At 38.0% G+C, this 14713-nt stretch overlaps 1 protein-coding gene across 1 annotated transcript in view; it reads right to left on the bottom strand.

Moving 5' to 3' along the window:
• Positions 1-14713, bottom strand: part of tmod2 (tropomodulin 2) — a 60469-nt gene that overhangs the window by 21821 nt on the left and 23935 nt on the right. Inside the window, exons 2-3 of the mRNA XM_059952783.1 lie at positions 7817-7971; positions 4133-4289 (exon numbers count right to left, since the gene is read on the bottom strand). Of these exons, the coding sequence (XP_059808766.1) occupies positions 4133-4289; positions 7817-7942 (283 nt within the window). The 5' untranslated portion in view covers positions 7943-7971. The remainder of the gene's footprint in view (positions 1-4132; positions 4290-7816; positions 7972-14713) is intronic.

Below are 14713 nucleotides of genomic sequence, written 5' to 3'. Positions count from 1 at the left end.
GGATTCGGATTTCTGGATCATTGGGATCTCTTCTGGGGCAGGTGTGACCTGCACAAAATGTACGGGAGGCACCTGAATCCGAGGGGGACCAATATCCTGGTGGGGAGGTTTGCTAATGCTATTGGGGAGGCTGTAAACTAGATTTGCAGGGGGGTGGGAATCAAAATGAAGAGGCAGAGGATGGGGCAGTTGGCGCACAATTAGAGGTAGCTTGTAGGAGGTTTGTGAGGAAGTATAGGCAGATTGCATAGGTTTGAGAGTATTATAAACAAATATGGATGCGTGCATCAATATGTGGAACAATGACGTTGTGGCCATTACAGAGACTTGGGTGCCTCAGGGGCAGGAATGGCTGCTGAGTATGCCAGACTTCAGATGTTTCATAAAGGACAGGGAGGGAGGCAAAAGAGGTGTGGGTGTGGCATTGCTCATCAGGGATAGTGTCACAGCTGCAGAAAAGGTGGAAATGGAGGGATTATATACTGAGTCAGTGTGGGTGGAAGTCAAAAACAAGAGGGCAATAACTCTACTGAGTGCTTCTTTTATAGGCCCCCAATAGTACAGGGACATCAAAGAACAGATAGGGAGGTGTATTCTGGAACAGTGTTGCTGCAATAATAGGGTTGTTGTGATGGGAGATTTTAAACTTTCCTACTACTGACTGACATCTCCTTAGAGCAAGGCGTTTACATGGGGTGGGGTTTGTTATATGTGTTCAGGAAGGCTTCTTGATGCAATATGTAGATAAGCCAACTAGAGGAGAGGCTGTACTTGATCTGGTATTGGGAAATGAACCCGGTCAGGTGTCAGATCGCTTGGTGGGAGAGCATTTTGGAGGTAGTGATCACAACACTTATCTCCTTTACCGTAACACTGGTGAGGTACGGAAGCAGACAATTTGGGAAACATTTAGTTGGGGGGGGGGGGGGGAATATGAGACTATTAGGAAGGAACTTGGGAGCAGATGTTTTCAGGGAAATGCAGAGCAGAAATGTGGCAAATGTTCACAGAATACTTGCATGGCATTCTGCATAGGCAAGTTCCATGAGGCAGGGAACAGATGGTAGGGTAAAAAAAACATGTACAAAAAGACGTGTAAAATCTAGTTCAGAGAAGAAAAGCTTAAGAAAGGTTCAGGAAACTAGGTACTGATAGAGTTCTAGAAAATTACAAGGTTGCCAGGAATGAGCTCAAGAATGAAATTAGGAGAAATTAGGGGCCATAGAAGGCCTTGGCGAGCAAGATTAAAGAAAATCCCAAGGCATTCTACACGTAAAGAGCAAGAGGATGAGCAGAGAGAGAATATGGACAATCAGATGTAATCGCACAACCTCTACCCATACAAAATATGCTCCATGTTAGAGCTTCAGAATTTTTGGACTTTGATCATGCGAAGTTAAGAATTCTAAAATCATACCATCTCTTTCACTAGTCTCCATTTGTGCAGTTAGGCATCAAGTCTCTGACTTATATAGAGCTAGACTGGTTACCCAAGAATTTTTACAAGCTGCAAAAAAGAATTATATGCCATGCATTGACCTTGTAAGGGCAGGTATGTTTGACATACCACCCAACTATTAATATTCAGTCTAATTCATTTTGGTACAAGAGTACTAATTAAATGGTTAGAAAAATATAGAAGTTCTTTCAGGTTGCAAAAACTCAAGTAAAAATCACAAGGGTACAATACTAAAGTACATGGTTGCTTCTGGTTTGTTTTCGATATTAAAATGTTTAAGGAAATCCTGGAATTTTAATTAGTTTAGCGCAAAAACAGCATAAATTATGATTTTGCGAGCTGCAGGACACTATTCCAGCAGTTCTACCCAGGTAGGTGGCTTTGGATTATTCAGGGAATTTAAAGCTTAGTAAAGAGCTACTTACAGGTAATAAAATCTAAATTGTTTTGGATTTCTTTCAATCCCTGGCTTCAGATTTAAAGATTTATTCTTGTAGTAATTAGAAGTTTAAGTAAGCTCAAAAAAAAAATTCTAACATTAAATACTGCTAATCTGTTGACTGCAAATTACAGGATTTCAAAGTAGTGAAGTTCTTAATAGGTCATCACACTGATTACTATGACTTGGTAATGAATGGTAAAAATAGAGCAGTGCAGGAATCAGCAGTGTGCTTTATATTTTAAAATTTGTGTTCTTGCATGTTAGCCATTGAACTGTTTGTAAAATTAATTTATATTCCACAATTAGGAAAGCACTAGGAACTAAAATAATATTTAAGTGGTCTCAAAGCATTTTAACTAACTTGTACTTTAACATTCATTTACATTAAAAATACAGCTAAAATTAATGTTTAGATGCACTTTTTCACTTCAGGAATATAAAATTATACAGAAGGATTTGCTATTAAAGACATTTTCTTCATTCTCAACATTCTAACCTAATAACAGACAATTTAAAAAGCTTGAAAAAAAACACAACCAAATGCCTGATCCATAAGATACAAGAGCTGAGTTAGGCCATTCAGCCCAGATTCTGCTCTGCCATTCCGTTATGGCTGACCCTGGATCCCACTCAACCCCATACACCTGCCTACTCACCATAACCTTTGATGCCCTGACTGATCAGGAAACCATCAACTTCCAACTTAAATATACCCATGGACTTTGCCTCCATTGCAGTCTGTGGCAGAGCATTCCACAAATTTGCTATACTCTAGCTAAGAAAATTCCTCTTTGCCTCTGTTCTAAAATGTCACCCCTCAATTTTGAGGATGTGCCCTCCAGTTCTAGATACACCCACCAGAGAAAACATCCTCTCCACAGCCAAACTATCTAGTCCTTTCAACATTCTGTAAGTTTCAATGAAATTCTCCTGCATTCTTCTCATTTCCATTGAGTACAGACTCAAAGCTGCCAATGTTAACCCCTTCATTCCTGGAATCATCCCCGTGAACCTCCTCTAGACCCTCTCCAATGAGAGCACATCTTTTGAGATATGGGGCTCAAAACTGTTGGCAATACTCCAAATGCAGCCTGACTAGTGTCTTAAAGCCTGAATCATTCTGGAAAGATTCTATTGAAGAGAATTATGAAAAGTGTTTAGGAAGGTTAGTTATTACTAGCATTAAAATACACATGAGAAAACTTCTTTAACTTATGTAGAAATTAAGTTGGTACTTAAGAACCAAAGCTTAGCATGGCCTGCATTTGTAAATACTCATGGTTTTCATCCTGTTTAGATTTTTTTTTAAAGATAGTACATGATAAATATTTGGTTTTCATTAAGGCATTTATTTCAAAGAGACCCCTGAAATAGACTGCTTGCAGTATACTTGTATACAAGAACAGCCTACTGTCATGGGAAGGTTACTCTTAACAGCAGGCATATCTGGCAACGCTACTGGTTGGAAATGCCAGTGCTATTCTATAGTCAATTACTTGGAAGAGCATGAAATATGCATTTAAATTAAGTATGTAGTTCTCTGGCATTCCCCAATTGCTCAATATTAGATCTACTTCTGCACAAACTCATCCAAAAGCTAAAAAGAACCCAAACTGCTGCCAACAGAAAAAAAAATCCTAAATAAGGATTAACCACCTCAAGTCCCATTATCCTTTTAAAAACATTTTCCTCAATTACAACACATCTATACACTGTAATTAGCATGCCTGATGCATAACAGGAATGTATCAAAACCCACTCATTTGGATATTATGTACCCAAGTATGTTTTTGTTAATCAATAATTATGTTTGATTTGCAGCAGGAACTACGCAGTTTCCATCACAAAATATCATGCTCCTTTTCAGGGGTTCTTTGTCTTAATAAAATACAAATGCCTACAGTTCACCATTTAAAATAAACAGCAAATCTTAAGGATTGAATTCTTTAAGATGTTAATTCTAACAATAATGTAAAGCAAAAATTCACAGAACATGACTTTCAGTTTCTAATTATGCTGAAATTTGACATTCAAATTTTTTAAGTTCACAAGGGAGGATTTGAATATTTTGATAAGATTAAATAAAATTCTTGAGCTTGCTCTAGTATCTATGCTTAATTTACAGACACAAGATTGAAAAAGTTAAAAACTTTCAAATCCTTTCATTAAATCCCTCAAAGATGCAAACATGCAAAAAATGTGAAAATCTGAACTCAAGTTGAGCACTGTACCTTTTTTCTCTCCAGTAAAAGGCACAAAATCTTCTCTATCTTTGTATTCCAAGGCCTCTTTCTCCAAGAATAAGAGAAGCTGTTCTCTATTAAAGGGGCCTGTTGGGGATTTAACAGTCTGGTCCTTCTGACGATAGCCTGCTGGCAGGAGTGCATGCTAAAGTGGCAGAGAAAATAATATTTTACAAGTCTAAACAAAATACATGTATATAGCCAAAAACATTCAGAGAAGATCAGAAACTTCAGCTTTTAAATTTTGGCGAGTGTTAGGTTATGAACCATTCCATCCACTCTTTGCTCAACTCCTTTGGCATCCTCCCAATCCTATCTCTAACTTGCAGAGTAAGAAACATCAGGATATCTGCTCTCCTATAATTTAATGTTCTCACACCAACCTTACTTTAATGCAATGTGATGCTGAGAATAGGAAAAATGCCACCTGTAAAATTAGGAAGGAGTCTGAAAAGCAGGAATAATGGCGGGAATCTCCAGATTACTCTTGGTGTTATGTGCTAATGAGAACAGGAATAGAAAGATACCACAAATCAATACATGGCTACGAAACATGAGGCTGGGGTAACTTCAACAAGGGCAACAAGTGCAACGAATATTCTAGCACTGAGGCACACCAGCACTGCTCAGCAGCATTTAAATTAACTGCTGAGGAGGAGAATGGGAACCAGAACATTAGAAACTGAAAAAATTGAGGGAAAGGTAGATATCATGACCAGCAAGTCTAAAGGCAGGCAATATACATACTAGACATAAAGGTTAAGTGTACTTATTTTAAGTATTATTTATGAGCTAATAACAGCATGGGTCTATGGAAGGAACCAGAGACTTCGTTGAGCAGGGGCAGAAATACCTGCTTAACCGTTTCAAGGTTTGGATGTTTTAGATGTGATAGATGTAAACGGGAGGATTTGCACTACTAATCAGGAACAATATCACAGCTGCGTTAGATAGCAAGGTAAGGGAGCCTTTGATGAGAGAGGGAGAATGTAGTCAAGTAAAAGGAAGCAAAATTAAATTTAAGAAAATATATTCAAACAAATCCCAAGGAATATAATGCCAGGAAAGGATTCGGGGAGAGATCATGAGAGCCAAGTACGGCCATGAAAAATCCTTGGAAAATAGGATTCTAGAATCCCAAGGGGGTTTTGTGTGTCTGTGTGTGTCTCTCTCTCTCTCCCCCTCTATACGCACACACACACCCACCAAGAGCAAGAGAATAACTAACTAAGCAGAGAGTAGGACAAATCAAGGACAAAGGAGGAAGGTGCTTTGAGGCGATGTAGATAAGGTCTTGAGTATTTTTAGGTTGGCATTCACCAAGGACGTGGAGGTCAGTGACAGGAGGTCTCACTAGTGATATCACACAGGTATTCATACTGGGACTTATGCTGTTTCTAATATAACCTGGATAAAACATGGATGTTGGTAGCTGGTTTTGTGAATAGAGTAGAAAACTGCCAAAGGATATGGATCTGTTGCAGATATTGATCTGGTCAAGTGAGACGTATTGCACATTGGTAAAGCTAATGTAAAGTGAAAGTACAGTTAATGTCAGGATCCTAAATAGCATTTACACAGACGTCCTGGGGTCCAAGTCCATAACTCCCTCAGGTGGCCGAACAAGTTAACAGGCTGGTAAAGGAGGGGTACAGCTTGCTTGCCATTATTAGTCAAGCCACTGAGTTCAACTGTCAAGAAATTATACTGCAGTTTTATAAAACTGGTATGCCGCATTTGGATAACTGGATTTTATTCTGGTTACCCCACTATAAGGATGTACAGGCATTGGAAAAGATGCAGAGGGGTTTTACCAGGATACTGCCAAGATTAGAGAGCAGGTGCTACAAGGAGAGGTTGGATAAACTGGAGTTGTTTTCTCTGAGGTGCTAGGGGCCAAGAGGAGAAATGCAGAAATGATATAAAATTAGAGCGTAAATAGAGAGCCAGTACCTCTTCCCCTCCTTGTCAAAGTGTGGCATCATTTAAGACTAGGAAAAAGTTGGAGATATTTGGGACAAGTTTTTTTTTAAACTCGGGGTTGGATGCTTGAAATATGCTTTCCAGACCTTCTTTCTGCTTATTCATGTTCAGGTATGGAGTTCTGGAGTTTTTTGACACTATCATATACTTGTAAGCTATTATTATTGCCCATGTTAGTTTAGTTTAGTGTTTTATTTTTCTTGATATATATTTTTTTCACATATTTTCAAACTTTTTCTTCTTTTAACGGTTATTTTTGTTTTTTTTTCATATATAATCATATGGACTTGATTAAGGTATTTTTTTCTGTTGATGTTTAATAGGATATTGTTATCTTATTATTAACGCGACTTCAAGTCTATTGTATTCATAATTTACTCATTATTATGTTATGTTTTTTTTATATGTATATATGAAACTCAATAAAAAGATTGAAAAAGAAAGAAAAGAAATATGCTACCAGTAGTGATGGATGGAGACAAGTACAACAGCTAGATAAGCCAGTGAATATATAGAGAATGCACGGATACAGAAAATGTGCAGGCAAAGATTAATTTGGAATCATTAGCTTAATTAGTCCAACACATCACAGGCCAAAGAGACTTCCTGTGCTGTTGTAGGTTCTAAAAAAATGTCAGTCTTCATAAATAAGACTTGAAAAGCTAGATTTCCAACTGCAATCAGAACACATGCACACACATACATATTGCACATATATTTTGGATAAAAATGTTTGATTTGAAGTTGATAAGGAGAAAAGCTAACAATTGACTATACTACACAAGTTCATTTGGTCTACCATCAATTTGTAACTTTATCCAATAGAGCTATCCATTGTTTACCCATCACCTTTACACTGACAAAGTGCTTGCGGATTAAGCATCTTAAGGACCATGTGCACTGTACCTTAAGACACTTCTACATAAGCATATCATTGGCAGGTGAAGTTTTCCTCATTGCAGCTCCCCGCAACAATTTCAAAATTAAAATTTCAGACATTATATTGCTATTTGTAGTTCCCTCATGAACAAAGGAAACATTTTACACTGTAGAGAACCTTGAGTTTACTTCCCCAAACTTCTCAACTTATTTATGGCTCATTAAACACTTTACAGTGAGTTACACTATATTCTTCCTCCACCAAACTAATTTAAGTTCATTACAAAACCCTTGACACTGATGAAAAGGACCAAAAGCTACAACTAAGAGTGGACATTTGCTGGAAGGAGCAGATAGTGCATTTTGGAAGGTGATTAAGGTAAATGTATAAACAGACTAAAAAAGCTACTTGGTACTCATCTGTAACCTATATGAAGTTGTGCATATAATGCTCTGAATTTTTTTTTTAAAAAATCACAAATACAATGTGTGGAAACACATTTGGAAAGATGTTGAAACCAGGTGGCTTCCGTAGGTCAGTGACAGAATGGGAACAAATGCAATGCAAAGTAATTTTAAAAAACTCCTCTCCAGTATTAAGTTTGTGCATCACAATGCACAACCTGCAGCCCTTCAGTACCCAATTGTAAAATTTCATTCAACAGTTTAAAACGTGGCTTGAACTGTTGTTCAAAAGATATTTCTGATAACGAAAGATCACAAATTTCTTTCCAAAACCATTTAGCTTTATTTGTGAAGAGCCACATGGCCCAAACATGCAATGGAAAGTGTCAAAAATTCCAAACCCACCTCTGGATCCAGTTCCTCAAGGGTATTTTCCAACTGTTTCAATTCCTCTTCACTCAGTTTGCCAAGAAGTTCATCCTCATCAATATCCTTATACTTCTCCAGATCCTTTTTGAATGGCACAGCCATCTTTTCAGTAGCAATTATATCACTTTATTCTGAAACAATATAACAATTCAATCTTTAACCAACTGCAATTTCTACCAAGTAAACAGATTTTAAACAGAGTAAAGATTTTAAACCAATACAAAGCTTCCCAGAAATGAAAATTTTAAAAATCCAAGTACAAGTGAGAGCAAATGGCACACCTTGAGCTCACTCGTGAATGAACATCCATGGTTTTATCAGATAGAATTCCAAAAATTCACAAGCCATGAGATAAAAATCCCATCCAGATACCTGAACAATCTTAAAGTTACAACCCCCAGTTCCAAATGTCCCTGCCAGAGAAAAGGCAAGCTCATTGGCAATGCTGTTAGGGCCTCTTAAAGATACACAGTGCCTATAAAAAGTATTCACCCTTTGAAAGCTTTCATGTTTTATTGTTTTAAAACATTGAATCAGTGGACTTAATTTGGCTTTTTTGACACTGATCAACAGAAAAGACTCTTAAGTGTCAATGTGAAAACAAATTTCTACAAGTTGGTCTAAATTATAATTGTTAAACAAAGTAATTGATAGCATAATTAATCACCTCCTTTAAGTCAGTATTTAGTAGATGTACCTTTGGCAGTGTGAGTTTGTGGGGATAGGTCTCTATCAGCTTTGTACATCTGGACACGACATTTTTCTCCCATTCTTCTTTGCAAAACTGCTCAAGCTCTGTCAGATTGCAAGTACAGCCCTTTTCAAGTCCAGCCACAAATTCTCAATTGGATTGAGGTCTGACTTGGCTACTCCAGGACATTAACTTTATTGTTTTAAAGCCATTCTTGTATAGCTTTGGCTTGAAGCTTGCGGTCATTGTCTTGCTGGAAGATAGATCCCAAGTCGCAGGTCTCTTGCAGACTGCATCAGGTTTTCCCTCTAGGATTTCCCTGTAACTTGCTGCATTCATCTTACCCTCTACCTTCACAAGCCTTCCAGGGCCTGCTGCAGTGAAACATCCCCACAGCACGATGCAGCCACCACCATTCTTCACAGTAGGGATGGTGTGTTTTTGATGATGTGCAGTGTTAGTTTCATGGCCAAAAAGCTCAATTTTGGTTTCAGAGCATAGAACTTTCCAACTAATTTCAGCCTTCCACATGCCTTCTGGCAAACTCCAGCCAAGAACTCTGTGAGTCCCCTCCCACCCGCCCCCCACACAGTGGCTTTCTCTTTGTCAGTCTCCCATAAAGCTGTAATTGGTGAAGCACCTAGGGAACAGTTATTACATGTACAGTCTCTCCCATCTCAGCTACTGAAGCTTGTAATTCCTCCAGAGTTATAGGTCTCTTGGTGGCCTCCCTCATTAGTCCTCTTCTTGCACACTCAATTTTTTTTAAGACACCTTGGTCTAGGCAGATTTATAGCTGTGCCATATTCTTTCCATTTCTTGACTACTTGATTATACTCCAAAGGATATCCAGTGACTTGGATACAAAAAAGTTTCCATCTCCTGACTTTGTTTTTCAATAATCTTTTCTCGGAGTTACTTGGCGTGTTCTTTTATCTCCATGGTGCAGTTTATGCCAGAATACTGACTCACCAACAATTGGACCTTCTAGATACAGGTGTATTTTTTACTATAAACAATTGAAACACCTTGATTGCACACAGGTCTCAAAAAACAGATCTCTATTTAACTAAGCTATGCGACTCCTGAAAGCATTTGGCTGCAACAGTGATGATTTGGTGTGTCACATTAAAGGGGGGGGGTGAATACTTATGCAATCAATAATTATATTTTATATTCATAATTTAGATTACTTTGTAGAGATCTGTATTCACTCTGACACGGAAGTCTTTCTGTTGATCAGTGTCAAAAATAGCCAAATTAAATCCACTGGGAGTCAATGGTGTAAAACATGAAACTCCTGGGAGGGGAGCTGGGAAGGAATATTTTTATATAGGCAGCGTACATTTCATTGCGATCAACTCTTCTCTAGAGAACGTGGACCTATGAAAAGCCTCTGCATCCAAAAGAATCTAAACCATAGACACAAATCATCAATTAAAAGACAAAAACTACCAAAGTACTCTAGGCCCTTTATAACTGCTGCAAGACTTTTCCTTGTATAGAATGGTGGTGCCTTTCTAACTGCTTGCTGTACCTGCATATCTTTTGAACCTGCAAGACCGCAATGCTTCAGAAAGAACACCAAATAATCAAGAATGTTCACATTCTACCAGCCAATAATCCCACACTTCTCCACAGTATACTCCATTCACCATTATCTGTCTCATTTATCACTTGATAACTTCAATGACATCCTTACAACCATGTTTTGTATTGTCGACAAAGTTAACTATTATGTTCTTTTGCAATACAAGGTAATTAATGATTCACCTAATCACTGAGCCTTGCCACACTCCACTGCATCTATTTGCCATTTTGAAAGTTATTTATACTCATTTGCATGATTTAGCCAATTATCCTAATTTTATAACCTATTGAGTAAACTGTCAATCTGTACCATTTAAAGGAAAATGTCAGTTAACTTCCCAAATGAGACCAATACCATAACTACTTAGCAGTAAACAAAATTGCACAATTTAAATTAATATCATGAAGACACTGACCTTGCCCTACTTGCCTACCCTCAACACAATTTCTTTATGATCTCCACAGCAGTGGAAGATTACAGAGAACGGCTCTATTTTACCATACACCTTACACATTATCATTAGACTTGCAGGCATTTTCCCTGATGGCCTTCAGCTGGCTAATTCAAGAATTGCCACAGGCCAAAGCTGTGATAGAGTTGTGAGATTCAGTACTACTTAGAGGGGGATCTTTGAATGGCATCATGGACTTTTACTATCCCCTATCTAGTTAAGACCACTTTTATTGAATCTTACTCTACATAATATGGTTTCTCCTATTTCTGTACATTGTAATTAAAATACATCAAAATGTGTATACTATATACAACCTTGAGAATTATTTCCTTACAGGCAGCCATCAAACTCAACAGAACCCATTAAAAAAAGTCCATCAAATACCCAATGTGCGGGGGGTGGAGTGGGGGAGAAACAAATAGTGCAAACAATAAAAGTAAAAAACATTCAGAACTGAAGTTCACAAAAGTAAGCTCACAGACACAAAGCCAGCTATCACTGTAGCCGATCTAGGAGCTCGATAGTTGTGGGCCACTGCCTCAGATCAGCACAATGATGAATAAACCTTACGGAGCAGCGAGCTGAACACTGGCCTGTCCCTTGCCCCTGGCCCCAACAACTTGACCTTTGTGATCTGGCCCAGCAAAACAGGCAAACTTTGGTTTTAAAACACTGGAGCAACCAAATATGAAAGGATCCAACTTGAAACAACAAAATTGTCCTTTTGAGGCTTCTAAAACAGCATAAGAACTAAATGTTCAGTTTCCAATGCGCTGCTTTATTGAAAATATCATTTAACAATAATTACTTCTAATACACTTATAAACAGCTGAACTAATTTTCAAGCAAAAAATAAAAAATCATGTGCTCCTACATTGACAAAAGGAATCATAACAACTCTGCTGCTTTAAATATTGATGACTGCCAACTTAACCTTAAATTTTAAGTTAGAAATTCAACAACTGTCAGTACTTTAATACTGAACAAAACAATAAACAGGGTATAAGCCTGCAAATGATTAAATCTTTGTATTACTCAATCCCAACATCTGGCATCATATCACAGTCAATTCTCACATCCCTTCCTAAAGTATGTCAAACAAATAATTTAAAATTACAATGGATAGAAGTCCATTATTCCAAGTACACATTGGTCTCCCAGCAGGTCATGTTATACCAGAAGTTGTTCTTAGGTATTCAGAAAAGTTAAGCTTTAAATAAGACCAAATTTGTAGAACACCAACAGACGATCAAGCCACTGAGAAGCAGCTTTAAGGAGAGGCTTGACTGAGACTTCAAATCTGAGTTCCCACCTTTGAACACATCTAAGAAGTGCTACCGCAAGAAAGCAGTTTCCATCACGGATACCCACCCATCCAGGCCATGCTATCTTCCCGCTGTTGCATTCAGGAATGAAGTACAGAAGCCTAAGGTCCCGCACCACCAGATTCAGGAACAATTATTACCCTTCTACCATCAGGCTCCTGAACCAGCATGAATAACTTCACTGACCTCAACAGTGAACTGATTCCACAACCCATGGACTCACTTTCAAGGACTCTACAACTCTTGTTCAGTATTACTGTATTTTTTTATTTGCCGTTTGTCTTTTGCACATCAGTTGTTTGTCTGAGTGCGTATGTAGTTCCTTCACCGATTCTGTTGTATTTCTTCATTCCACTGTGAATGCTAGCTGGAAAATGAATCTCCAGGGTGGTATATGGTGACATAGATTCTTTGATAATTTTTTCTGAACTTTGCCTCTTACAGCAAAGTCAGAGATTGTAACAAAAAGAATGTCAAATTGAACCAAATGCAGGACACTGCTTACTACTGTTGAAGAATATGAAAAATAATCAAACCCAATCAAGACCAACATCCAACAAGAAATAGTTTCACACAGTACAGAGCACCAAATTCAGCTTCATAGCTCCGATGCTTATGCAAACTTAGATTTGCACAGTTTCATTCATGTTCAACGTCATTTTAATTAGCAGTCAAATGTTAATTCCAAGCAATTCCATTTCCCAAAACATTAAGAACCCGAATATTCATTACAAAGCCTGTCAATCGCAAAACATAATATTTACAATTTACTACTCTTGTAACCACTTGTCATTGTGCCAAATCATCTTATTACATTGCAGCTTAGCCCATCAACTAGCGGGAGTATTCAGGACATTTTCAACCTCTCATTGCTACAGGCAGAAGTTCCCAATTGCTTCAAAAAAAAAAGGTAACAATCATACTAGTGCTCTACTGTGGGCTGCCTTAATGACTATCGACCGGTAGTACTCACATTCACACTGATGAAATGCTTTGAGAGGTTGATTATGACTAACAAGGACCTGGACTCATTGTAATTTGCCTTTCACCACAATAGGTCAACAAGCAGATGCAATCTCAATGGCTCTCCACATGGCTTTAGACCACCTAGACAACACAAGCACCTACGTCAGGATGCTGTTCATCAAATATAACTCAGTATTTAATACCATCATTCCCATAACCCTGACTGAGAAGTTGCAGAACCTGGGCCTCTATACCTCTCTCCGCAATTGGATCCTCAACTTCATAACCAGACCATAGACTGTGCAGATCGGTGATAATGTATTCTCCTTGCTGACAATCAACACTGGCGCACCTCAGGGTACGTGCTTAGCCCACTGCTCTACTCTCTGTATACACACGACTGTGTGGCTAAGCATAGCTCAAATACCATCTACAAATTTGCTGATGATACAACCATTGTTGGTAGAATCTCAGGTGGTGACGAAAGGGCATACAGGAGTGAGATATGCCAAATAGTGAGATGGTGCCGCAGCAACAACCTGGCACTCAACGTCAGTAAGACAAAAGAGCTGATTGTGGATTTCAGAAAGGGTGACAAAAGAGCACATACTAATCCTAAGAGGGATCAGAAGTGAAGAAAGTGAGCAGTTTCAAGTTCCTCAGTGTCAAGATCTCTGAGGATCTAACCTGGTCCCAACATATCGATATAGTTATAAAGGAGGCAAGACAGCAGCTATATTTTATTAGGAGTTCGAAGAGATCTGGCATGTCAACAAATACACTCAAAAACTTCTCCATGGTACAACTATAGAGCATTCTGACAGGCTGCATCACTGTCTGGTACGGAGGGGCTACTGCACAGGACCGAAAGAAGCTGCAGGAGGTTTTAAGTCTAGTCAGTTCCATCTTGGGCACTAGCCAACAAAGTACCCAGGACATCTTTAGGGAATGGTGTCTCAGAAAGGCAGCATCCATTATTAAGGACTTCAGGCACCCAGGGCATGCTCTTTTCTCACTGTTACCATCAGGTAAGAGGTACAGAAGCCTAAAGGCACACACTTTGTGATTCAGGAACAGCTTCTTTTCCTCTGCCATCCACTTCCTAAATGAACATTGAAGCTGTGGACACTACCTTACTTTTTAAAAAAATATACATTTCTGTTTTTGCACATTATTAAAAATCTATTCAATATGTATATAATTGATTTACTTGTTTATTTATTATATTTTTTTCTCTTTGCTAGATTATACATTGCATTGAACTGCTGCTGCCAAGTTAACAAATTTCACAGCACATGTCGGTGATAATAAACCTGATACTGATTACAAGACTTTCATATTCACATCAGGCTTGAAGCTGTTTATCATCTTCCTTCATGTTTTGACGATTTTCCCACTTCAATACATATTTGCACGCTTTGGATTAGACTTAACTTTAAAAAACATTTACTAAATCTTAGGGCTCTCAAATTCACATATTCTACTTGTACAATGCCAACATTTCTGACAGGCATAATATTTAATGCATAATTCCTTATTAGATTGGATAATATTCCATCCAATATATAATCAGCACTGAGATATACTTTTACTTGAACCATGCTCAGATGCTTTGCTACACATTTACTATGCTCGAGTTTCTCAAATCAATTCAACTATTTGCAAACTGGCAGATAACCAATGTGTTAAATGCCACAATCTAAAAAGCACATCAGTATTTAGTTCTGAGGATTTTAGTTGAGATTTAGTATTAAAAGATTAAAGCAGCATTTTTTGAAACCACATGTGCTCGCAACTGCAGATGAAATATGCTGGTGATGAAATGCACATTGATAGAACTCATGTT

This window comes from Hypanus sabinus, chromosome 28, assembly GCF_030144855.1.
Source record: "Hypanus sabinus isolate sHypSab1 chromosome 28, sHypSab1.hap1, whole genome shotgun sequence".
Lineage (NCBI taxonomy): Eukaryota > Metazoa > Chordata > Chondrichthyes > Myliobatiformes > Dasyatidae > Hypanus > Hypanus sabinus.
This window is presented reverse-complemented; position numbering and strand designations above follow the sequence as displayed.